The sequence below is a fragment of the Armigeres subalbatus genome, chromosome 1 (genome assembly GCF_024139115.2).
Source record: "Armigeres subalbatus isolate Guangzhou_Male chromosome 1, GZ_Asu_2, whole genome shotgun sequence".
Lineage (NCBI taxonomy): Eukaryota > Metazoa > Arthropoda > Insecta > Diptera > Culicidae > Armigeres > Armigeres subalbatus.
In genome coordinates, this window is record NC_085139.1 from 58,050,901 (window position 1) to 58,077,339 (window position 26,439).

Here is a 26,439-nt window from a genome sequence, read left to right on the forward strand (position 1 = left end):
ATGTATCCGAGGTTAATGTCCTGAAATACCCTGTTTTCTAAGTATGTGTTAATGATTTTGCTGAACTAGCGTTTTTTTAGGTCCCACTTGCCCCGGGGTACCTTAATTCAAAATAGGGAAACTGCTCCTGAACTGGACTCCTGGAAGCGACGCATTTGCTGCCGTATTTCTTTGTTTAGCGATTAGATGGATATATGTTCAGTAAGACGGAGATCGGAACTGTTCCCCTACGTATTGGAAACTAGTTCTACTAAATGTCGTCGAACAGTGAGCAAGTCGTTCAATGCCAGCGTTTAACGACACCGGCTCAATAGTGAGGAAAACCCAGGGTTCATTTCGGTGTGACATGCTGGGACTCGTACGATGCGTTATGCATCGGCCAAAAGTTTGAGTTCACCCACTATGAGGGACCCTCCTTAGCCCTCCTTAGCCATGCGGTAAGATGCGCGGCTACAAAGCAAGACCATGCTGGGGGTGTCTGGGTTCGATTCCCAGTGCCGGTCCTTGGGCATGAAAGTATCATCGTGTTGGCCCCATGATATACGAATGCAGAAATGGTAACTTGGCTTAGAAACCTCGCAGTTAATAACTGTGGAAGCTGCGAGGCGGCAATGTCGCAGTGGGGGATGTAATCACAGAGACCAGACGTTGAAGCTGTACTGGGTATGTTGTGATCAGTTTTTACTGATCATTTTGAAATACTTTTGGAATGTCGCCGTTATCTCAAGCAGAATCATCGTTAGCATCATCAAAAAGTGCCACTATGCACTAGTGTCGTTTTAATTGCAAGAGTGTACCAACGCCATCGGGTTGTCAAAATGATATTGTCAGTTGCAAAGTCGACGTAGATGGCGTTGAGGTTCAGTTGATTGTTTTCACATGTTTTGTAAGAAATTTTGTTCGAGCCTCCATGTCTGTTCTCTGTGATGTAATGCCATTAAACAAAAATAATATGTGGGACATGATGGTTACGATTTTGTGCCGGGCATAGTTGACATGGTAGACCAATTGAGCTGAATTACAGAATGATTTGGAGGACTTAGAACATCCGGTCTGAACATATCTAAATGTCAAAATTGTGAATCATATGCATGACCTCTAAGGATCTGTGTGGATATGATGGGTTACTATTAATTTTGTGTCAAGCATAATTGAACTGGTGGATAAAAGATTTGAATTCCAGAATAATTTGAAGAATCTAGAACAGCTGCAGGAACATTGTCTGCATCACGTTTCTTATTATATGTGAAATAGTTTCAACATATTTTAGATGTTATTGTGCCATTTTCGTCCATATTTCGATTACAGAATGTAGGTGTAGCCAATCAACAATCATCAATCATAAATTTATGAGCTGACGATTATTTTGGGTATATAAACATGTAAATTTGGCTGATGACCAGTTTTGCCTAAAGTCCCTCGCCGGGACTCGGACGATGGCCAGTCGCCCCTAACATGGAGCATAGACGCTGCTGTGAACCGCTCCTAACATGGAAAACAAACGTTTGGTAAGATTTGCACCTCCGGAGAGTAGCAAACCCTTTTGCCTGTCAACGTACGACCAAAGTTTTCACCGGGGTTGGTTACCCGATCTTCCCTAAGGTTGCTCGTACCCCGGCCAGCACCACAGGGAGATAGGGATAGGAGTTGCTGGGTATGAGGCTAAGGACTACGAAATGGCATCTATTTTATTCCATCTGGTACGCGTTACACAGCATTTGCAATGCTATTAGAACCATATTATACTGCTTAATTTTGTACGTCAAACAAGACCGAAAGTATCGAAAAAATCTCAAATAAAATAATGTTTCTTCGATTTCGACGCGTTCAGAACGATTAGCTTCATCGTTCCCTGAAATAAAATAGAATATTGATTCTTCATTTAAGGACCCAATTGTCGCAGATTACTGCACTGTCCCCCAGACTGCAGCCTGACGCCTTTAGAGCGCCCCGCAGCCTAGCCTTCACTGACACTCGAGGCGAAACTGATTGCCTCCTATGCCGCCGTCTTGCCTCCAAGGGAGAAGAATGTTTGTGAACCATTCTTGGCCTTCTCGCTTTCAGTCACATCCCTAATGAGCGCGTATGGTTCGCAAAGCGTTTCAGAAGGTTCTGTTTTTTGTTCCTTATAGCCTATTCAGATTGGGCTATTTATCACTTTGTAAAGTGAGAGGTTATTGAATTATTTTTTAAAGTTCAAACTGAACCAAGATAATATCCTTTGGAGTTCCATATTTTCTCATTTGGGTGGTAATACAGGAATGAATTAAACGAGAGTATATGCAAGATTTAATCAGACTGATGAAGTTTCCAGACAACTCAAGAACAAGTTACGGAACTAACATTCTGGAATGTTGTGACATATGGATTAGGCTCGAACGCTAGGTCCTTTGAATTGAAACCACTCTTCGGTTTAAGTAAAATAGTTTTATTTATGAGATTTTTATCCACGTCTTAAATCTTCGAAGAAAAAACTTTGAACATTGATAATTGCACTACATCTAGATTTAAAACAACAACTTTCACAAAGTTCCTGGACGGAATCATTTCTACCATGTTTGCTTAATGCAAACAATCACGAATCTAAATGCACCAAATTTGAAAAGGACGGATGATGAGAATCGGTTCGGCGAGAAGTCGCTTAGAACAGTCGCGTAGCCAGCAGCGACACGATGGTCACCAAACCCATCGAAGTAACGGTCGAAGCTCCACCACCTGGTCCAACACGGCACTGAACCGGAGCGGGGTTCAGGTTCTTACACAACGCAGCACGGAAGTTGTCCACGGCCAGCTTCTGAACGTCGCTGTCAAAAGTCTACAAGAAAAATAATTTAGATCAGAATTTTTCATAAAGTAATTTAAAAATCGAATCTTACCTGTCGGAAAGCAACAGTCGGAACGCTTGCCAACGGTTTCTGCAGCTTGTATGTCTCTTCGGCGTAGTTCTTGAGCAGGTTGCTTCCCTGAGTGCTGTTGGCGCACTGTTCGATCGTTTCCCAGTTAATCTCGAACTGATCTGCACATACCTTTCCGGGGAACTCGCCGCTCTTGAACTGCGCACGCTCCATCAGGCAGTTGACGTACTCCAGGGTCAGCGCTTCCTTTGTGTTGTTCGGTTGATATGAGCTTCCCTCAATGTTGGCCAGGGCACAAGCGTGGACCTTGTTGCCGTAGCACTCGTTCGGTCCATGGTGACATTCGAACAAGGTTTCCGAACCCTGCGTCCTGTAACTGGACTTGCCGAATGGAACCAGTCTGAGATCGATGTTGTTGGGGAATTGCTTGACCGTCGGGTACAGCTGCTCGTTGATGAACTTCGCGCTGTCAGGGCACAGCGATTCGTAGTACACGTACACCGGAACCTGTAAATTGAGGAAACATTTTCGTTAGAATGATTTCAAATTTGGCATTGTTCAAAGGCAGTAGACTCATAAAACCTAAATATTCGTCACAATAAAGCGATTAAACGGCATATGGAAGCGTTCGGGGGGTCTTTATCGGATGCTACGTGACCAGTGGATCACCTTAGTTCTAATCGCTCCATTGATGCATCTCTTCTTTCTGCGCATCGTTCTGAAGGTAGGCAGAACCAGCGATGAAATCACGTTCTTGATTCGAGAATGTTATTGTTCTGATGGAAACTTGTGGGGTGATTCATCATTCACCGCCGACGATAGGTGAGAGGATGATAATGATGATCGTGTTGAATTGTTAAACATGTCGATGACGGTACCAGGTAGTGCCGCATTCAATATGGTCGAACGCTGTGGCATACTAATTGTTGCACTTCAAAGCGAATCACATGATGGTGATCATGTGTCCATCGGAGTGCTCACAGCAGATACATCTTGGGTAATCATAGCCAAGTCAAACTTGGATACTCATTACTGTGTAAGCGCGACAGCTATTGACTTACAAATCGGCAGCGTTCTGAATGATTATTCGAATGAAGGTGAATCCACTTCCATGGTTGAAGACGCTACCGAGAACGATCACGTGCTGTAACCATGTACGATCGACTGCTTAGGAGTTGAAAATTGCATAATATGTTTTGTGTACCAGTTTTCTAACATGACTTGCAACCGGATCAGCAAGCTCGTAATTACTGATCAATTTTCCTTTACTTGACATGCAAATAACATAAATCGTGACAAGTCGAACATTTCGGCTGTTTCAGAAATGTCAATAAGAGTTTGTGAAATACTTACTTAGGCCGTTATAAATATTTAAATAACATTTTGTCCTACTGGTCTCCGAAAGATTAAGGGGGGGGGTGGATAATAAAAAATAAATATATAAAAAAAATCAACGAACTCCTCGGATTTGTTAAAGAATGTTTTAAAAATCCCCAAAATTATCCGAATTTTATTTTGTTGCCCCCTATAAATATTATTTCTTAGCAAATAAATCCGAGGGGGGAGACAAAATAGTATTTCAATATTTGTATCGGCCTTATCAGTTACAAATTTGTACACATTAGGGAATTATAATTTGTATGTCTTCAAAGTAATCAAAAAGGAAATAAAAAACTAGCTGAAAACGTCATATCATTCGGCGTCAAAAACTAATCGAGACAAATAATCTGTTGTTTCATGTAAAGAATGTAATATAAAGAATCAAATTGTACATTAACGGCGTGTTATGATTCGAGCTTAATTTGTACACAAGTCCACAAACAAATATTGTAAGAAAAGCTTGCAAATTTGAAAAGTCTCATACAATATTTTTCATATGGCCAGATCTTATACAGGTTTCGGTAGGTAGAATTGTTAGAAAATCTAAAAACCACGTCTGGGCGTTGTGCGTAATATATTTGACATTTTTTTGTTTTGAGTTTTACCCAACACTGCTAATATCAAAAACTCAAAACAATGGTGTTATCAGTATGCAGAACTGAAATCAAAAAATGGTAAGGTTCATTTGAAATCGAAAGTTTATATTACTGCAAGTTCCGTATTGACCCCCTTTGTTGTTGAGCGAAAACACTATTCATGTCACTTGTGGCATGTTGTACCTAACATTCACTGGACCGTTGCAACACGCAAATATTCAACTAAAAGCACGCCTCCCCCATCATGTGATAACAAAGTGGGTCACATTTGTAATAAATTACGTTTCCAGCAACAACTTGTCAAGCGAAAACATTTAAAAGAGCCATTTGAGCGAAATAGTTCCTCGGCGATATATGCGAAGGTCATTCGTGATCGCAAAAAAAAACGATAAAGCGCATATTATTAAGGTAATTATGGACATTGAGGGGGAAACATTATAACGAAAAAAAACGGAAAAGTACATAGCCTATGGCATTAGGTATGACGTGTATTGATCGTCTCACTTGTACGCCAAGAAAGTATTTCCGGTCTATTGCACTAAATGCCTCCTATGCTACACTTTTCTAATTTCAAAAGGAGTGCGCTTTAAATGCAAGTAGTAAACTAAATAGGTTTAGAACGGAAGAAATATCACATCACCCTGGGAAATAACTATAAAAATGACACCCTTAACCTTCTAACTGGGCTCAAAAAAGTTACGTTGTCTGTGCTCTGGGCTGGGGTCATATCGACTTCAAATTGAAATTGCTATAACTTTTTTATTGTTTGGCCAGGTTTGGATTTTTTTAGGCAGTACCTCGCGGGGAGGGGTTTTCGTGAAAAGGGGAAAAAAACAGTGATTTTTCATGCATATGTTACTTATATCTGAAAATCTCACCCATTTTGAACTGCACCTTTCTAAAAGGTTGTGCAGGAAGGCGAGTGCTATGACATGATGCATTGATTAATTTAGAACTTGGGCGCTAGGTGGTGGTATATATGAAATCATTATTTCCCAGCAAACACAAGGTCGTATATAATAGCGAATAAGAGTATGAAGTGGAGGCCATATACGTACACTTTGCATGCAGTCAAATGGAGGAATGCGCCTATATCGCCTCCACCTTGTACACTTATTCGCTAATATATGCGATTTTGTGTTGGCTGGGTTTAGACTAACTCAAGATATGACGATATATGGAATTTGTAAAAATTATGTCTTTAGAAAAGTTCATCTGTAAATGTACTGTCTTGTGACGGGAGAAATAATTAGGAATTTTAAAATTCTAATTCAAGACAGTCCATTTCCACCAGATGAACTTTGCTAAAGACATATTTTTTACAAATTTCAAATTTGTGCGATCAGAATATTAACAATGTGGAAAATTCCGTATATCGGAATATATTTAGTTGGTCAAAATAATGATTTCATAAATACCACCATCTAGCGGCCAAGTTCTAAACTAATCAATGACTCAAGTCAAAGCATACACCTCCTGCACAACCTTTTTGAAAAAGTGCAATTTAAAATAGGTAGGATTTTCAGATATAAATAAAATCAGCATGAAAAATCACTTTTCTTGTACCCTTGTTTACAAAAACCCCTCCCCGCGAGGTACTTAGGTAACGTTCTTTAAGATGATTAAATTATCTTTCGGAACAGTCCAAAAAATCTGAAATTGGCCAAACAATAAAAAAAAGTTTAAACGATTTCAATTTGAAGTCAATTTTTACCCCAGAGCACAGACAACATAAGTTTTTCGATAAAAGTAGACCGTAGAAGATTTTTCAAGCGAATTTGCACCTATGGGATAGATCTTAACAAGTTTTACCAAAACACCAAAACTGGGAAGAAACGGTTGAATACCAACAAAGTTGCAGCCTTTCAAAATGGCATGGGGTCATATTGACCTCAGATCACAGACAAAAACATAATAATGCAATAACATATTATGAAGAGTTTGTTTGGTTTGGCTTTGGCAGTTATTTGAATTTAGCAAACATTTAGTTAACCCCATGAAAAAAATCATTCTAAATTCTGAATTCCTCCAGGAATTCATTCTGAATTCCACCAGGAATTCATTCTGAATTCCACCAGGAATTCATTCTGAATTCCACCAGGAATTCACTCTGAATTCCCCCAGGAATTCACTCTGAATTCCCCCAGGAATTCACTCTGAATTCCCCCAGGAATTTACTCCGAATTCCCCCAGGAATTCCTTTTTCCAAGGAATTCCTGAATTTCCCAGGAAAATTCAGAATGCGTCCCTGGGGGGATTCAGAATGAATCCCCGGGGGAATTCAGAATGAATTCCTGGGGGAATTCAGAATGAATTCCTGGGGGAATTCAGAATGAATTCCTGGGGGTATTCAGAATGAATCCCTGGGGGAATTCAGAATGAATTCCTGGGGGAATTCAGAATGAATTACTGGGGGAATTCAGAATGAATCCCTGGGGGAATTCAGAATGAATCCCTGGGGGAATTCAGAATGAATCCCGGGGGGAATTCAGAATGAATCCCTGGGGGAATTCATAATGAATCCCTGGGGGAATTCAGAATGAATCCCTGGGGGAATTCAGAATGAATCCCTGGGGGAATTCAGAATGAATCCTGGGGAATTCAGAATGAATCCTGGGGAATTCAGAATGAATCCTGGGGAATTCAGAATGAATCCTGGGAATTCAGAATGAATCCCTGGGGGAATTCAGAATGAATCCCTGGGGGAATTCAGAATGAATCCCTGGGGGAATTCAGAATGAATCCCTGGGGGAATTCAGAATGATTCCCTGGGGGAATTCAGAATGAATCCCTGGGGGAATCCAGAATGAATCCCTGGGGGAATTCAGAATAAATCCCTGGGGGAATTCAGAATGAATCCCTGGGGAAATTCAGAATGAATCCCTGGGGAAATTCAGAATGAATCCCTGGGGGAATTCAGAATGAATCCCTGGGGGAATTCAGAATGAATCCCTGGGGGAATTCAGAATGAATCCCTGGGGGAATTCAGAATGAATCCCTGGGGGAATTCAGAATGAATCCCTGGGGGAATTCAGAATGAATCCCTGGGGGAATTCAGAATGAATCCCTTGGGGAATTCAGAATGAATCCCTGGGGGAATTCAGAATGAATCCCTGGGGGGAATTCAGAATGAATCCCTGGGGGAATTCAGAATGAACCCCTGGGGGAATTCAGAATGAATCCCTGGGGGAATTCAGAATGAATCCCTGGGGGAATTCAGAATGAATCCCTGGGGGAATTCAGAATGAATCCCTGGGGGAATTCACAATGAATCCCTGGGGGAATTCACAATGAATCCCTGGGGGAATTCGCAATGAATCCCTGGGGGAATTCAGAATGAATCCCTGGGGGAATTCAGAATGAATCCCTGGGGGAATTCAGAATGAATCCCTGGGGGAATTCAGAATGAATCCCTGGGGGAATTCAGAATGAATCCCTGGGGGAATTCAGAATGAATCCCTGGGGGAATTCAGAATGAATCCCTGGGGGAATTCAGAATGAATCCCTGGGGGAATTCAGCCTCGTTCGTACCTTGATTTGGCCATATGAACCGTTCGGCCAAATAAGCTATTTGGCACCAACACTTCAAAAGGGCAAAATTGCTTTTGTAAATAAGAGCTTCCCACGTCGCTGGTGGTCGACTTTTAGCCGAATGGTTTGTTCGGCTTATTCGGTCAAATAAATTTCGGCCAAATGGCATTCGACCAATCATTCCAGTTCGAGACAGCAGCACGTACGGACGTGTTTTTTGCTCGCGCATTTTTTCCAAGTGTTTTTCTCGTTTGTTCGCTGCTCACGTTTTCGCTTCGTCGCGTTGGCGTTATTTTATCCCGGGCCCGTCATGTGAGACTCGGTGGACGATTCGGTCGCGGGAAAAGTGCCTAAGCGCACTGCTCTTGGAGGTGCGGGTAACCCCTCCAAGCAGCTTTTGCAGAGTAACGTGTTCTCGCCGTTGCCGCTTGATGACGCCGGCAATCCGCCGAAGAAGCGCAAGAAGCAGTAGTCGCAGCTGCCACAAACTCAACCAGTGCGGAAGGAGAAGTGCCCGCCGATTTTCACCAGAGGCGACCCACCGGAACTGCAGCCAAAGCTCCGGGAATTGATCGTGAAAGGTCTAAACTGCACATTCCGGCTCTGCAGTGAAGGCGTTAAGGTGATGCCCACCAACATGGACCATCAGTCGTTGAGTTCCTCGAGGTCCACAAATATGAGTTCTACACTCATGACCTCCCCGGCACGAAGCCGCTCAAGGCTTTGCTGCGAGGGCTCCATGACATGGAGGAAAATGAGCTCATCCAGGAGTTGGAAGGCAGCGGACTCAAGCCAGTCGCGGTGCACCGTTTAGGCCTGGTGCACAGCTCGCCACTCGGCTGCGCGGCTGCAAAACTAGTTTCGACCAGGTCTTCACTTTTGGCATGTTCATTATTGAAAATGGCTGCTAGGGTGGGCCTGGTCAACTGGAACGATTGCTCGCTTAAGAGCAAAATCATCGAACTGGCTGATTTCCTCGAGGAGAAGGAGATCGACGTGGCGTTCATCACTGAAACGCACCTTAATCCGGAGAAGAGCGTCCAGATCCCGAGCTTCCGCATCGTGTGACTCGACCTGCCGTCCATGGGAGGTGGTGTGGTCATCGCACTTCGTTATAACATCAACTGTCGCCTGCTGCCAAGCTTCCAGCTGAGCATGATCGAGGCCATCGGTGTCGAAGTGACCACTTTCGTCGGCACAATCACGCTCATCGCGGCGTACTGTCCGACGCAAGGTAAAGCCGGCGATGAATCATTCGGAGGGACATCATCAAGCTTACGCGGAGACAAGGTCAGTTCATCATTGCCGGCGACCTGAATGCCAAGCACCAAGCCTGGGGCAACAGTCGCTGCAATCAAAACGGAACCATTTGGAGCAACGACATGGACGAAGGTCACTATACGATCTCCCAGCCGGTCCTCTACCAGGAGCTCAGCTCGGATCACTACCCGGTGGAGACGGAAGTGGGCTCCTCGGTCAATCGGCTTCAGCAGTTCCGGCGAAACTACCACCGAGTCGACTGGGGCGGGTTCCAAAGGTGCGTTGACAACAACGTCGACTACGAGGCGCGGCCGAAAATGCCTGAAGCAATCGATGGGCAGCTACGTTCCACCGAGAAGGCGATTTCGGTGGCCCGGAAACAACATGTACCGACTGCTAGGCAGGTAAGCAACTCCCTAAACATCGATACACTCACCAAAGATTTGATTCGATTGCGGAATGTCACTCGCAGGCAGTTTCAGCGTACTGGACTGCCTGAGTTTAAGGTACGCTGGAATCGAATCACAAATATTATCAAGGCCAGAATGGTGGACCTCAAAAATAACAATTTCTCGAATAAGATCCGCACTCTCCCAGATTATGCAAAGCCGTTCTGAAAAATGACCAAAACACTAAAACCCAAGCCTCGGCCCATTCCACCTTTGATCCCACTAGATAATAAGGGCTCTAATGATCGTTTGATAACTCCTGCAGAGAAGGTCGCTGAAATAGGTCGTCACTTCGTCAGCTCACACAATCTTGGGTAGAACATCGTCAGTCCACACGAAGCAGCCGTCAACGAGCATGCTAGCAACATCCATTTGATTCCCAACGTCTTCTCGGAAGAGTTGGAGATCTCAGCTGGCGAATTGACGGCCTATATCAAATCATCGAAGAACATGAAGGCCCCAGGCTTCGACAGCATCCTGAATATAACACATGAGTGCTCCGTTCTTTGATCACCTCTCGCTGATCTGTAATCAGTGTCTCCGGCTCAGCTACTTCCCATCGTCCTGGAAGTCAGCGAGTCATCCCCATCCGGAAACCTGGGAAGGATGCTTCCTCCCCCAAAAGTTATCGTCTCATCAGCCTTCTCTCAGGATTATCCAAGCTATTCGAAAAAGCTATTCATCACCGGTTACTTGAGTCTGCCGAAAATCTCAACATCTTGCTCGAGGAACAATTTGGTTTCCGATGCCGTTTCCGACGGTCAACTGTACACCAACTCGAGTTACCAACGTCCTCAGACGGAACAAGTTTGTCTCAAAAACATCCGTCATGGCCTTACTCGATGTCGAGAAGGCATTTGACAATGTATGGCATGATGGCCTGGTGTACAAACTGCAACACTACAATCTTCACAGCTGGTGAAAATCATCAACAATTACCTGTCGGCAAGGACATTCCGGCTCTCAATCAGCGGAGCGAGTTCTAATGCGCACAATATCTTCGCAGGCGTCCCCCAGGCAGGGATTGAATCCTAAAGAGAAAGAACAAGTCTCTCACTTATCATCTCTGTATACATATGCGAAATGTAGCATACCGCGAGAGACTTTTTTCGCAAGCTGTCATGACAGAGAACGAATTCGGGATGCTATACCCCATGATAAACATCTTTTAGAAAGCTCCAAAAGCGGGGAGCACTGGCTCTGATGATGCATTTTAACTTGTTCTACACAGATGTGCAGTAACCAACACGAAAGGATCGAAAACAAAGCGAGAATCACCATTTTTCTGAGGTGGCTGACTATCCGATTATGTTTTTTCGCACTTGTATACTGCCGCTAACCGCAAGTCGAGCACATCTGTATATGTGCCTCTATATACAGATGTGCTCGACTTGCGATTAGCGGCAGTATACAAGTTTGATAAATTTGTTATCATGGCTTGTTATGATTCGGAACAGTTTTTGCCTCTCCTTTATCGTTGTTCGCTATCTATTGAAAGCGATTCCTGCAAACCCTGCCCCCAGGGCAGTATCCCCGAGCCCCTGCTTTTCAATCTGTTCACCTACGACATGCCAGAACCTCCAGAAGGCGGCATTCTGTCTCTGTTCGCAGATGACACCTCTTTCGTCTACAACTAGAGTGATCAGAGCGCTAGGGGCAAAACTCCAACGAGGCCTGGATGCCCTGACAGAGTACCTCACCAGCTGGAAGATCTGAATCAACGCGGCGAAGACCCAGGTCATCATTTTCCCGCACTCTAAATCCCCTAAACATGTTTCGCCTGGGGACTGTAAAATCATCCTCAATGGCACGACTGTGGAATGAGCCAATGAGCCCGATTACCTTGGCTTGACCCTCGACAGCAAGCTTATTTTCAGTCAACAGGTTGACAAGAAGGTGACGAAGTGTAACGTTTTGTTGAAACTACTGTACCCTTTGATCAACCGTCGATCGTCATTGTCCCTGAAAAATAAGCTTGCTGTCTACAAGCAAATCATCCTCCCTGTGATCGAATACGGCAGGCTGGTCTGGGAGAGCTTCGCTAAAACCCACCACCTCAAACTTCAACGGGTCCAAAACAAATTCCTGAGGATGATCCTCAACACCCCACCCAGGACAAGAACATCCGAGGTCCACCGTCTGACCGGGATAAAAAACCTTACATGAACACTTTGATGAGTGTAATGAAACGCTTAGGGTCCGTTGCTTGCATTCGGATCAGGCTTCAACTAGGGCGCTAGTTCCAATCTAGGTTATCAATTTTTTTTTTATTTTTTTTTTTATTGTAAATATTAGTGTACATAGTAGTTAGGTTATCAAATTTTCCAGAATAATCAATACCTCCATAAGGTTATTCTGATACATTAGATACTATAAATTACTTTTGAATTCCAACTATTGCTATGGAACAAAATCAAAGATGAAGGGCCGAGCCGCCAACCACTTGAAGTGTTGAAAATGTTGTAACAAACAAAAATCAGAAATAAACGAATTTAATTTTTAAAAAAAGCATTCGGCCAAACAACCTTTTTCCCGATGTCATCCTAAGCAAGTAACGTTGAACCTAAGGGAATCTCTCAATGAATGAATTAAACATCCGCATTAAATTATTTCTGTAGAAAATCATGAAAAAACTTCACTGTGAAATAAATTTAGCGTTGGAGGAACTACTGATGTGTTACTTGGAGAAATTTGGATTCAAAAGAAAATTCTGGAGTAGTCCACTAGATAGGATATATTACCATAATTCTTCCTAGGTATCAAGCGGCAGCGTCATGTACTTTGATTAGCAAGGGCATGCATTGATGTAATTGTACTTAAATTTCGATAAGTCATTCCTCTCACTTGCATTGCAAGGCATGCGAACGCCGTATTATAGTATTGATGGCTTAACCGGCAAAATCGTGTTTAGTGACGACGCTACGGTCGTAGCAGTTAAATTTCATCACAGAGCTAACGCCCTCTTATTAACGAAAGGCACATGACTAAGCGGTATTGTTCATCTTCCTACATAGTTAAATCGATGACTTCTATATTCGCTCCGGAGGTTGGGCGAAACTTGTCTGTCGAAGTTTGCTTGCACTGTCCGAACTTTCTACTAACCGAAACATCACTATGCTGTTTCCATGATAACATTGCTCCACACCCAAGTTACCGAACTTTAGAAATAAAAAAGTACCTACTACCTGCAATGCAATGATGCAAAGACTCCCAAAATTAAAAAATCAATCCCCAGGCACATAGAAAGTGAGTCGCGCATTTCAACGAAGGGAGCTTCAAAAGAGCGGTTCCGCGCCGTCGTCGTCGGCTGTCAGCGCGTTATTTCATTTTCTAATTAAGGTGCAGAGGAATTACGCGCGACAGCGACGACAACCACACGGTCGCCTGTGGCTTAGTTAGTTCACGGCGCGCAGCTTCACTGATGCAACGACGGCATGCATATGTATGCCGGCGGTAACTGAATTCAATGCAGCATGGCTTCAACATTGCATCTCGAAACTGCAGATGGGTAAAGTAAAATTCAGTGATGCGATGATGTAGCTAATGTGGGAACTCTACGGTATTTGGTTTTGTCATTTTCGGTAAGGCACAATTTGTCACACGGATGGATTTCGATAGAAATTCTCACGTCAGATGATGTTATAACGATAGAAAGGAAAGAAAAGAGAAAAACTATCTTTTAACAATGTGCGTGTAGGCACCATTCCTATAAAAATTATCTAATCAGTCGATTGAAATTGTTATTTTATGAAAATGCTGTTTCATGATTATGAATTTATATAATTAAGTAAGTTAAGGGTTTCTGAGACTGTTCTGGAAATTTACCATTACTGCTGAGTCTAATTTTACAGAGCGGTGCTTATAGCCTTTCATTTGTCATTTGTTTTTACAATACTCTTATGATACAAAGTTCTATCATTTGAGTTCCATTTAACGTGCTTCTTCTTCAATGGCTCTAAATTCCAACTAGAACCTGACCTGCTTTTCAACTTAGTTTCTATTAGCATTTCCTCAGTTATTAATTGAAAGCTTTCCTATGCCCTTTCCAATGAGAATAAAACTCGCCATCTCCGGATTGGAAACCCTACGCCTTTACTCCCAAGGCTGCTGGAGACCCCATTTAACGTTAGGCATAAGAATTGGGGTCTTCGAACGAATGATTTTCTCAGTCTTTTAAGTTCGGTACGAATAAGAAGCTTTTGACAAAAGAGCGCAACCTTTTCACCTTTCGTTTGGCATGTACTCACAGTACAGCTATGAACGACTACCAAAACGCAACATTTTTATGGCAGTACCAGTCGTATTTTCATAAACGATTTACGCATTACAATAAATGGAAAATTTGACAAACCTAGCCCCACACAGCATTCCTCAACAAATTAAACAGAAAGCTCTGATGATTGAATAGTGCTAATTGAACGTAGATTGTCCGAAGGAGAGTTACAAAAGATGTGAAAAACAAACGACTCATGTCGCTAACCGCTAACGTGATGTTACCATTTAGCACAGCACCACGCTGCGAGCTTTGATGGAGATGGCACAATATGTACATCGGTAGACACTACTCAGGGCCGGATCTACGTGGGCACAGAGACCCTTTGTTGAGAGACCGGATTCTTTCCGTTGTGAATCAACGAAGTCTCAAAAACCTTTTGGGTTAAGTTGGGATTCTTGGATTTTTTCGTTGTTACGAAGAGTAGAGCCTGTCGTTCACATATTTATAACGCAGATCTGTGGAGTGATACATGACCTTGTAATAGTGCGTTTTGAATTTAGTCGTTTTGTTCAAGTTATCGGCCGTGGACGCCAAACGGTTCAGGCTCTAGGGAAACTGAAGATTGACTGGCCGATAAACCCAATAAGCATATTCTAGCCACTCTCAGCACACCTCGAAGGCACACCTGGAGACACCCAAATGGCGATATGTGTTTTCAAATCGATCAGCTTTTAATGAGAAGTCAGCATTTCTTTCAGGTTTCTAAGCCAGGTTACCATTTTTGCATTCGTATATCATAAGGCTAACGCGATGATATTATTTCCAATCCGAAAATTGCCTAGACCGGCACTGGGAATTGAACCCAGCCACCCTCAGCATGGTCTTGCTTTGTAGCCGCGCGTCTTACCGCACGGCTAAGGAGAGCCCCTGGCCCTGTGAGGAAATACCGAAGTCTAAATAGCGACTCTTACCACTATCTGGTGGAATGGAAGATTCGTGCAAGGCTGTCCATCACTACCGGCTCTAGGCGTGTCCTCATGCGGCTGAACATAAAGCGATTGTCGGGCGAGGCAACAAGTCCACAACAGCCACAGAGGTATTTGGTACCACACAAGAAAACCAACAAAAAGGCTGTTTTGCCTTTCGCGTATACTAAGTTTACGTAAAGGCTATAGGATCACTCCAAAATCGAATTTTTGATAGAAGGCTCGGAGACCCATAGTGTTATATACCAATCGACTCAGCTCGACGAATTGAGGTGATGTCTGTGTGTATTATTTTTTCTTTCTTTTTCTTCCTAAGCAATGGAGAGGAAATCTGCTCAACAGACATCCTGGGTTGTCCAGGAAGTGCGGGGTTAGGGGCCCCAAGCAACACCTCTTGTTTCTCAGTGAGTAACAACAACTGTGGTGTGACTTACTAAAGGTCTGACTTATGCACAACGCGTCGTATTTGAAACTTCTTTGTGACACAAAAAGCGCAAGAGGTGGAGCCTATTTGCAACATCTTGCGGCTACAATGAAAATAGAAACACAAAACCCAACCGGGAATCGAACCATGGACCCTGAGATTTGCAACCTTCTACTATAACCATCACACCAATAATTCTCTTTGGAGATTCTGCTACAAGTGCACTACATAAACAACAAAGTCATTTGTAACTTCATTGTGCCTTATACGGAACATGCAGGGGACTGTCAAAAATAAAATACTGCGCAGCTGAGCTCAAATTGTTTTGCTACATATCAGAAACATTGTCGTAACAGCAATGAACCGAAGTGTCATCAATTCTGCAACTTATCTGTTTTGTTCCTGATATGAAACACATCGAATTTTAAACCACCCAAGAAGTCAGATGGGTAGAATATTGCGACGCCACTTAAACGGAAATGAAACATTGTGATTTTCTGAAACTGGGAAGTGGCTTTAATGTGACTCGATGTATTGCCAGTGTCTTCAATGCAATTTATTAGGAACAAACACCTATTTGAAAGATGTTGCGCGTGCTACTTGGGGCCACATCCAACAGCAAACGAGGGAGGCAGGACTGCATCCCCGACCCGCTAAACCCGTTTCCATTGCCGCCAAGCCCATCGTCCCTTCGGTACAACCAGAAAGTAATGTTTCAAAGGGGGGCCAGTGCATAACGCACCCTCGAGGTTAGCTGCGTGTCCTTGCAGCATCGAACATCGTGACTCGCTTTTTTAGAAGAACACCATGGTATCGTGCCAGCTCATTACCGGCTTTCCAGCTGGCCTTACCACGCCCTATGTCCTCGGGAGGTGGGAAGGGTCGACTTCGCGCCTGCATCCCTCTGCACGACTGGTATCAAGAATGATGATGCCCCGTGCACCCCAAATTGCCTATTCGCCAGCACACAGAGGGACTTGCCGACGCGGTGCCTACGCCTGCCCCAGCCTTGACGAGGACCCCTTTCCGTCCTCGGGCTCGCAACCCGCCCGGTTGACCGACGCCGCGAAAGCGACGATACCATGTTGTTCTTCACGCGGCCACTTGTTCGATAAAAGGATCGAGTTCGACCACAGGGCACCGGTATGACCCATGAAGCCGACTCCGAACCCTTGGAAAACGGCGTTCCAGCCAACTTCATCTTTACACATCCTCCGGACTAGGTTGTCCGGGGTAATGTCCAGACCACATGTGGCAAGCATGTGATCACGCATTGTGCGAAAACGCGGGCACACGAACAACACGTGTTCCGCCGTTTCCTCTAAACCTGCGCACACCGGACACTCGGGCGAGGCCGAGTGTCCGAACCGGTGTAGGTACTGTCTGAAGCAACCATGGCCTGTAAGGACCTGGGTCAGGTGGAAAGTGATTTCCCCATGGCGCCTCTTGACCCACGTACCTATCTCCGGTATCAACCTATGTGTCCATCTACCCTTAGTTTAACTGTCCCACGCACGCTGCCATTTGATCATTGAGGCCAACCTGACAGTCCTACGAATGCCTCTCGTGCCGCGCATTTCGAAGCACTCTATGTCTTCACCGATAACGATGTCAATAGGCATCATACCGGTGATGACGCAAAGTGCATCGTGCGACACGGTACGGTACGCGATCGCAACTCTTAGGCACATGAGCCTATACGTTCTTTCTAATTTCGTTCTGTAGCAGTTAATACGCAGGGCCGTGCCCCAAGCTGGCCCCCCATACCTCAGTATGGACAGAGCAACGCTAGCCAGAAGATTGCGCTTGCTGGCATAAACCGCAGAGCTATTGGACATCATCCGGGACAACGCCACTATAGCTGTGGAGGCACGCTTGCAGGCGTTATTGACGTGGCTACCAAAGGTGAGCTTATCGTCGATCATTACCCCCAAGAGTGATGGAGCATTCAGAGGTGACCGTGCAGTTGCCTGCCCTTATCACCGCTTATTGCTCCGACTTTCGGTTGTTAACAACAACCACCTCAGTCTTGTGGTAAACCAGTTCTAACTTCCTGGAACTCATCCACTCCTCCACAATTGCGATCGAGTGGGCTGCAGTCAACTCCACCTCTTCGATCGATTCGCCGTAGACCTCCAGCGTAATATCGTCAGCGAAGCCGACGATTACCACGCCCACCGGGAACTTCAACCTCAAGACACCGTCGTGCATGACGTTCCATAACACCGGACCCAGTATGGAACCTTGCGGAACCCCTGAGGTTATGTCAACGCACTTCCGACCCGCCTCCGTGTCGTATACCAGTACTCGATTCTGGAAGTAGCTTCCGAGAATCTTGTACAGGTACTCGGGAATTCCAAGACGCAGGAGCGCATCTGCAATAGGTGCCCAACTGGCACTATTGAAAGCATTCCTCACGTCGAGAGTCACTACTGCACAATAGCGAACTCCCCTGCTCTTACGCTGGATAGCTATCTCCGCGGATTTGGTAACCGACACGATAGCGTCTACGGTCGACTTACCCTTTCGGAAGCCAAACTGGTTACTCGATAGACCATCCGCACCCTCCGTGCGTATCAACAACCTGTTGAGGATGATCTTCTCGAGCACCTTCCCCGCCGTTTCAAGCAGGCATATTGGTCTATATGCCGACGGATCCCCCGGTGGTTATCCCGCCTTTGGCAATAGGACCAAGCTCTGCCTTTTCCATGCTTCAGGGAAGACTCCCTCGTCCAGACATCTCTGCATGACAGATCTGAACATCTCGGGAGCCTCAGCAATGGCCGCTTTGATGGCCAGGTTCGGAATACCATCCGGTCCTGGCGCCTTACCTACACTAAGGGACTGTGCAATCCCCGCAAGTTCCGCCACAGTTACTCTTCCCTCGTCGGCCACTCTGGCCCCTGGCAGCTCCACAAAAGGAGGCCAGGGACTTGGGTCGTGACGTGGGAAGAGCCCCGCGATGATCCTCTCCAGCATCTGTGGAGACCGCTCTGTAGGGGCCATCGCCCCACGTGTCTTTGCCATTACGACCCTATAGGGGTCACCCCATGGATTCGCGTTGGCACTTTGACACAGGCCCTCGAAGCAGGCTTTTTTGCTTGATCTAATCTCAGTCTTCAGAGCCGCTCTAGCAGCCACGAACGCCACCCGTCGTTCAACACGCTCCTCTTCTTGTATGTGTGTATGTATGTTTTTTTTTCTTCCTAAACAATGGAGGGGGAATCTGCTCAACAGACATCCTGGGTTAACCAGGAAGTGCGGGGTTAGGGATCACCGAGGGAGGCAGGACTACATCCCCGACCCGCTAAACCGTTTCCATTGCCGCCAAGCCCATAGTCCCTTCGGTACAACCAGAAAGTAATGCTTCAAAGGGGGGCCAGTGCACAACGCACCCTCGAGGTTAGCTGCGTGTCCTTGCAGCACCGAACATCGTAACTCGCTTTTTTAGAAGAACACCATGGTATCGTGCCAGCGCGTTGCCGGCTTTCCAGGTGGCCTTACCACGCCCTATGTCCTCGGAAGGTGGAAGGGTCGACTTCGCGCCTGCTTCCCTCTGCACGACTGGTATCAAGAATGATGATGCCGCGTGCACCCCAAATTGACCTTTCTGCGATAGGGCCTATTCGCCAGCACACAGAGGGACTTGCCGACGCGAGGCCTACGCCTGCCCCAGCCTTGACGAGGACCCCTTTCCGTCCTCGGGCTCGGAACCCGCCCGGTTGACCGACGCCGCGAAAGCGACGATACCATGTTGTTCTTCGCGTGGCCACTTGTTCGATAAAAGGATCGAGTTCGACCACAGAGCATGACCACCGGTATGACCCATGAAGCCGACTCCGATCCCTTGGACCACCTCTTATTTGCGCCTGAACTAGCCATCCTTGAGTCCACGCGCCACCTTCTGTGTAGCTCCGGGACGATTTGGGCGATAGCCGATAAAACGGCGTTCCAGCCAACTTCATCTTTACACATCCTCCGAACTAGGTTATCCGGGGTAGTGTCCAGACCCCATGTGGCAAGCATGTGGTCACGCATTGCGCGAAAACCTGGGCACACGAACAACACGTGCTCCGCCGTTTCCTCTAAACCTGCGCGCACCAAACACTCGGGCAAGGCCGAGCAAGCCAGCTGCGTTACCTGCACTGTGAATTTGCAGCACGTTTAAACGCCGGGCACTTCGAACCCCCCATGGGGTGCTTGCTTGGGGCAGCAGGGACCATGTCCAAGGGCTTGACGACCCCTCCCCAGCTGTCTGCGAGTCAGGGAGAACTGCATAGGGCGTGGTGGGATTTAGCAGTGGGCTCTGCTAAAATCCCTCCCAAAAAACCACAAGTGCCCGTAAGCGGACTCTATCAAAGCGACTGCGTGCCGCTTCAAAAGCACAAGCCCAGGGAGGGAGTGCCAACTGGCATGTGGAGTGTCCCTACTTCGGTAGGGTAGTGCGTGAGCTGCTTTGGCAGGGAGTGAGTGATCTGTTTGTGCTGAGGCAGGAGTGTCATAGCGAGTCGCCGCCGCTATGGCAGCCTCGAAGCGCAGCAGAAGTCTGAGTATGGACTGCACATGCTAAGGTAAGAGTGTCGTAGCGTTGCTACCGCTATCGACACCTCGAGGCATGGCAGTGGAGTGTTAGAATAAGTTGTGGAGTGTACCTACTTCGGTAGGGTAGCGCGTGAGCTGCTTCGGCAGGGAGTGAGTGATCTGGTTGTGCTGAGGCAGGAGTGTCATAGCGTGTCTCCGCCGCTATTGTCACCTCAAAGCGCAGCAGAAGTCTGAGTATGGACTGCACATGCTGAGGCAGGAGTCGAGGTATCCCATCGACACCTCGAGGCATTGCAGTGGAGTGTTAGAGTGAGCACCTGAAAAGGGTCACATGGAGCGAATGGTCTTTGGAGAAGCTGCTTCGGCGGCAGGGTAGCAGTGGGTTGTACCCACACACCTACAGTTGTGCACATGTGGTGCATGGGGAGTGTCCCTGCTTCGGCAGGGTAGCGTATGGTCTGCTTCGGCAGTGGTGTGATTGATCTGCTCGTGCTGAGGCAGAGTGTCGTAGCGCAATATCTGTAGGCCCAGGCAGTTACCGCTATTGACACCTCGAGGCATGGCAGCGGAGCGTCCGGGAGAGCATCCAAGTAAGACTCAAATGGAGTGAATGGGGTGCGAGTCAGTCTCGCGTGGGACGAGTGCCTGTGTGAGCGATAATGAGTGAGTACGCTTAGTACTGCCGTCCCCCCAGAAGTAGTACTGCGAGGTAGTTCCTGGGGGAAACGATGGTGGAGCCCAAGGGAGTTTAGTCGGTATTACCGGTATGGTCGAGTCCGACACTCCAGTACACTTCCGTGTGGTAGTTTGGCAACTACAATGCACGTGTACTGGGTTAGTGTGTAAATGCATTCTCCCTTGTAAAAAAAAAAAAAAAAAAAAATGGGGTGCTTGCTGTTCACAGCTTTGCTGGAACAAATCAAACAATTGGGAGAGTTCGTGCAGCATTGTGCCTTATGTCCCTCCAATCCGCAGCGTCGGCAGAGATTGCTTCTGTCAGGGCCTTTGCAGTCCCATTGCTTGTGCCCCGGTTCCAGTCACTTGAAGCAAACCACAGGGCATACCGACCATCCCACCTTGACGCTCCCTAACTTGACTACCTTGGAGGCGTCCGCTGCAGATAGCCGAACCAATGCTACCTGCGTCCCTGCCGGACCTTTCCGTAGCCGAACGGCTGCGGTGGGCATCTCCACTTCACACTATCGCCGCAGTGCCGTGACGAGCTCTTCGACTTCAGTAACCCTTAGATTCACCTCCGTCGTGAGTGCCCTCACCTTGACCGTCTCGCCTAGGACCTCCTCCGCCAACTTCTTGTAGGCGGCGCCCTTTTGCGAGACGCCCCGCTTCAGCTCGAGTATCATCTCGCCCATCCGGGTACGTCTTATTCGACGTACATCGGCGCCGAGTTCACCGAGCTTGACGTCACTCCTCATCGCCTTCAAAACATCCGAGTACTTAGCCTCGTCCGCCGTGATGACTAGGGCATCGCCCCTGGAGCGATTGGCGCCTACCCTAGACTTCTTGCTACCCTCATTCGCCTGGACCTTCTTTTCGGCCCTTGACGTCTTCGGTTTCCTCTTGTTCTTGACCAGGGTCCAGGAGGCGTCATCCCCCTCTATTTCCCTGGTCTGGTGCGGCTGAGAACTTTCAGCCTGCCGTAACCCCTTACCACCGTCTTTCCTGAGTGGACGGACCTTTCCAGGTCCTTCCTCCCCCGGTTTTGGAGTTACCTGACCGGGGTTCAGCTTCCCAGCCCCACTACCCTTGTTCGGGGTAGTAACCCTCCGCGTTTTGGAGCGGCCCCCAGGGAGCTCATCCCCTGGAGACTGTCTCCCCCGTTTTTGTGTCTGCTCCGTTGGAGCAGTCATCCCCGACGTACCCGCAAATACTTGAGCCTCAGTCTGGGTAGACTTTGACACCACCGTCTTCGCTTGCACGCCTTCGGTCGATTCGACCTTGCCCGAGTCCGCGAATCCTTGGGCCTCAGTCTGGGTAGACCTCGACTCCACCGATTTCACGGGTTTACACTTGGCCGTCCCGACCGCCCTCTCCAGCTTGGCGTCCAGCATCGACTTTCGAAGTTTCTGCAAGCTCCTCTTGAGGTCCTTGCTGATATTATGCTGCGATGACGCAAAGTCGATGATGGCGTCCAGCTGTTCCGTCGCCACCTCGAAGGCCGAAAGCCCATCGCGTTTGCGGTTCATCGCCTCCACAAGCCATGGGCCGTCAATAACCCCTACCGGCGTTTTTCTAGCCGAGAGGAAGGTTGAGTGACCCACGCTGGCGCTGCGCACTGAGCTGCCGACTATTGCCTCTGGCCTCCTAGGCGGAGACCTAAACAACCCACCTCTTGCGAAGGGGTTGTCGCCTACACTACTACCACTAATTGAAGAATTGACTTGGTTTTCCATTTTGGTCCCACGAGTTGCTCGGGAAAAGAGGTCCACCACGCCAGAGCTCAGCATGACGCGGTAAGGGACAATTACTGTAGAGGGTGCCCAGGTACCCAACAGGCTCCGTTAAAGGCCTAGCTTATTATTCCCCCCCCTGGCCATGCATCCCCTCGGCACGGGTCGCTTGACGCCTTGGGATTAGGGGTTAGGGACGATGGTCCCGGTCTAACTCGCAGTGCCCATGGGGAGGGGTCGTCAAGCCCTTGGACAAAGTCCCTGCTGCCCCTATGTGTATGTATGTATGTATGTGTGTGTGTATGTGTGTGTGTTCCAAGGGTCCCTTCTTGGAAAAAAAAATTGCAAAATCGAAAAAAAATTTTTTTTCAAAATCTGCTGCAATGCGTTCAAATGAACGCAAATAAATGTGAATTGATGGAAATAACTGAATCTATCTCCCTAAAATTCAATTTTGGCCTCTCTTATGTGCTTTTTTTGTTACTCTTATGTGTTTTCTTGTTTTATAATACACGCGAAAGGCACCATCACCGCTAGGTGGATTATTCTGGGTTTTGATGTGGAGTTTCGAAGAGCGACAGATGAAAAAAGCCAGGCCAAAATTCCAGAATAGTGTTCTGCACAGATTCTCTCTATCTCTTTCCCACTTGGTAAAAATAAGAAAACAACAGAAAAGACAGGATAACTGTATGGTACTGGTCCTATTGTTTTCTAATTTTCTTCAGGTTTGAAAGAGATAGGAGATGTGATGACGTCACCGTGCAATGGAGTATAGAGAACGATGTAAAAAACCAAGGGCTACTGAGATTTGAGAAAAAAAAGAATTTTCGGAGGCAGCTTATTTGTCAGAATCGTAGCGCGGAAGCTCTACAAAGCGATCAAAAAAATGCGCAAGTAAAGCGCACCGGCGCAATTCATGATCAATGACAGCTCCGGGAATCTGTTGACTTACCGAGCTGTTAATTGAAGGAGCACTTTTAGTTATTGTTGAATACACAAACGGACCGAAAGGGCACACACAGAATTTGGATTGAGGATGATGAACAAACAGTGGAGCCACCAACGCTAGACGAAGCGATGAAGGCTGTTCTTCTTCTTCTTCAATGGCATTACATCCCCCACTGGGACATTGCCGCCTCGCAGCTTAGTGTTCACTAAGCACTTCCACAGTTTCTAAGCCAAGCTACCATTTTTGCATTCGTATATCATGAGGCTAACACGATGATACTTTTATGCCCAGGGAAGTCGAGACAATTTCCAATCCGAAAATCCAAATCGAGAGTCAGAATATCTGACGTTAGATGGATTAAAACAGGGCGTTGCGCTCTCTCTGCTATTCTATTTAGATTTGGAAGGTGTAATACGAAGAGCAAGTGTACAAAGAAACGACACCATCAACAACAAATCTGCATGCTCCTTGGTTTTGTGGATGACATCAACATCATTGATGTAGACCGCAGAGCAGTATAGAGAATAGGTCTGATCATAAACTCTGTCAAAACTAAGTACCTGGTGGATGGAAGAGAGCGAGATGGTCCAAACGGTGTTGGTCCCGAGGTAGAGATGGGTGATATGCGATTTGAGGTTGTTGGCGAAATCATATATCTTGGGGCTCTTGTTACATGTGATAATGACGTTAGCGGGGACATAAACAAAAATCACCGCTGGAAAATTTTAAAGCACCCCGTTTCCTTTTCCTGAAGCTCTAAGCTTCCTTTTCGGGGGAAAACCACGGAGGTTCATGAAAGTTCAGGCAGTACTAAGATTTTCATTTTTATTGGGAGAAGCCTTGCGATATTTACTTTGAACTCTTTTCGCTCTCATAGAAAACATAAACAATGAAAGGAATTTTTCCAAATTTTCACGGATTTTTATTTCATGGAAGTGATGTAACAAGTTGTCTCTGTTTCAATAATATTATTATTATAACTTCTAATTGGAAAATCAGGAAAAAAATATCATTTTATGGACTAATCATTGTTGTAGGCACAGATCTATTAAAACCACTTAGAAATTTTGATTTCTATACAAAGCAACATTCTAATCATGGTGCTTGTAATGTGACAGGTGACCGGGAGCACGCTACATTTTCATTTGTTCTCTAGAAAATGAAAATCCTCTGATTTCGCTGTCCCATGACGGTCACGGAAACCGCCAGTAATGGTCTGGTGACACCGTGTGAGGTTCCAATTCATAACTCTCAGAAGTAGTCTAAGATCTATACGAGAAAATTAAAGTAACGCTGTATAGAGAATATTCACTTTTTAATTATAATATCTATTTAAGCCAGAACTGAGAGTTTCATTTTCATTGATAGAGGTCTCGCGAAATTTGCATTTTATTCTCTACCGCTTTCATTGAAAACATAAACAATGAAAGGAATTCCGCTAAATTTTCACGGATTTTTATTTCATGAAAGCGCATCAAACTATTATAAACAAGCTGTTTCTTCTTCAATAATATTACTTCTAACTCGAAATCCAGGAACTATATAATCATTTTATCGACTAGACATCGTTATTTGCACAGATCTTTTAAAACTATTCCCATCATGACTGCTTGTATTGTGACAAGTGACCGGGGATTCACTACATTTTCATTTGGTCTCTTGAAAATGAAAATGCAATTGTTTTCGCTTTCACATGATGATCACGAAAACTACCAGTACTGATTTAAGCAATTTCACTAAAAATCAATTAAAATGACATGCAACGATTGTCGAAATCTTGGTAAAGTTTACTGGAATTCTAAGCAAATAAACTATCCATAGATTTATTGAAAAGATTACTCAGCTGTCGACAAATTCCATAAATGTGAATTAATGTGTAGATTTCATTTGTATAATAAGAAACTTCCATAACGTACCCTTAACATGCATCATCGCCAAACATGGTCCATACATATAAACTATCAAATAAAAACAGCCAATAAATACCTACCTGTTGAATGTGATGAGAATCACAGATGATGAAAGAAACCCGACCCCACAATTGCATGTAAGTGAACCATAAGCATTCTCCCCTCGCAAGAATCGAAATTCAACCCATCTCAATCGTTCAGCTCTCAAGTCGATTGCTTTTTGACTCACACCGAGCGACCGCACGTTTTCACCCAACTACGACGGTTGCCGCAGCAACTACTCAATAATTTACCATTCAGGCACCTTTAAAAAACGAAACTTCTTTTTCGTCGCTCCAGCGCAGTCCGTGGAGTCAAATTCCCGTACAGGTAGGTAGGTACATGAATGCAAACGATGACTCACAATCGTACATTGTTAGAATGACGGAGGCGCTAATTTTACGAACAAAAAGAAAGTAAAGAATTTAACGACTGTGTTGTTTTCGAAAGCTTGACTTGACTAAAGCGCTTGAAACTTAGTCAAAGCAGTATTTCTCGCACAGTAACCATGAGAAAAAGCGCGGCCTCCTACCATTCAACTATGCATATGGGGCCACACCTTAACCGCACAATCAATAGATTTACATTCGCCCTCGCTCACCTTTGATTGCGCTTGGCTCGAGACCACGGCCAGGGTCACTAGCAGAGCTATCTTGACCAGCATCGTAGAAGTCGCGGTTCAATCACCTCTTTTATCCAAACCCTTTTCACCTCTCGATCGGATCGACACAAAAACTTGAACGCACTGCAGCCACACACCGTTTATTCACCGATGGAAATGTACGGAAAGGTAAGAAAATAACAAAGGTGGAAAATAACACAAACTGAAGGTGTAGAATACGCGGACCTGACGAGCTCACCGCTGGAACCGTTGAAACTCTACTGAACCGAAGG

The 26,439-nt window shown here is 45.8% G+C and overlaps 1 protein-coding gene across 1 annotated transcript; it reads right to left on the reverse strand.

Annotated features, from left to right (window-relative positions):
* Positions 1-2,412: 2,412 nt before the first annotated feature.
* Positions 2,413-26,439, reverse strand: LOC134211445 (GILT-like protein 1). Its single transcript, XM_062688728.1, has 3 exons — positions 26,147-26,439; positions 2,877-3,362; positions 2,413-2,815 (listed from the first exon to the last, which is right to left on the reverse strand). Exons 1-3 carry the CDS (start codon positions 26,207-26,209, stop codon positions 2,642-2,644), a joined length of 723 nt encoding a protein of 240 aa, XP_062544712.1. The 5' UTR covers positions 26,210-26,439; the 3' UTR covers positions 2,413-2,641.

Coding starts and splice junctions, on each gene's coding strand:
- LOC134211445 (XM_062688728.1), bottom strand. CDS start 26,209: ATGCTGGTCAAGATAGCTCTGCTAGTGACCCTGGCCGTGGTCTCGAGC. Junction 3,363..26,146: donor CGAGCCAAGCGCAATCAAAG/GTGAGCGAGGGC, acceptor CTCAATTTACAG/GTTCCGGTGTACGTGTACTA. Junction 2,816..2,876: donor CGACTGTTGCTTTCCGACAG/GTAAGATTCGAT, acceptor TTTTTCTTGTAG/ACTTTTGACAGCGACGTTCA.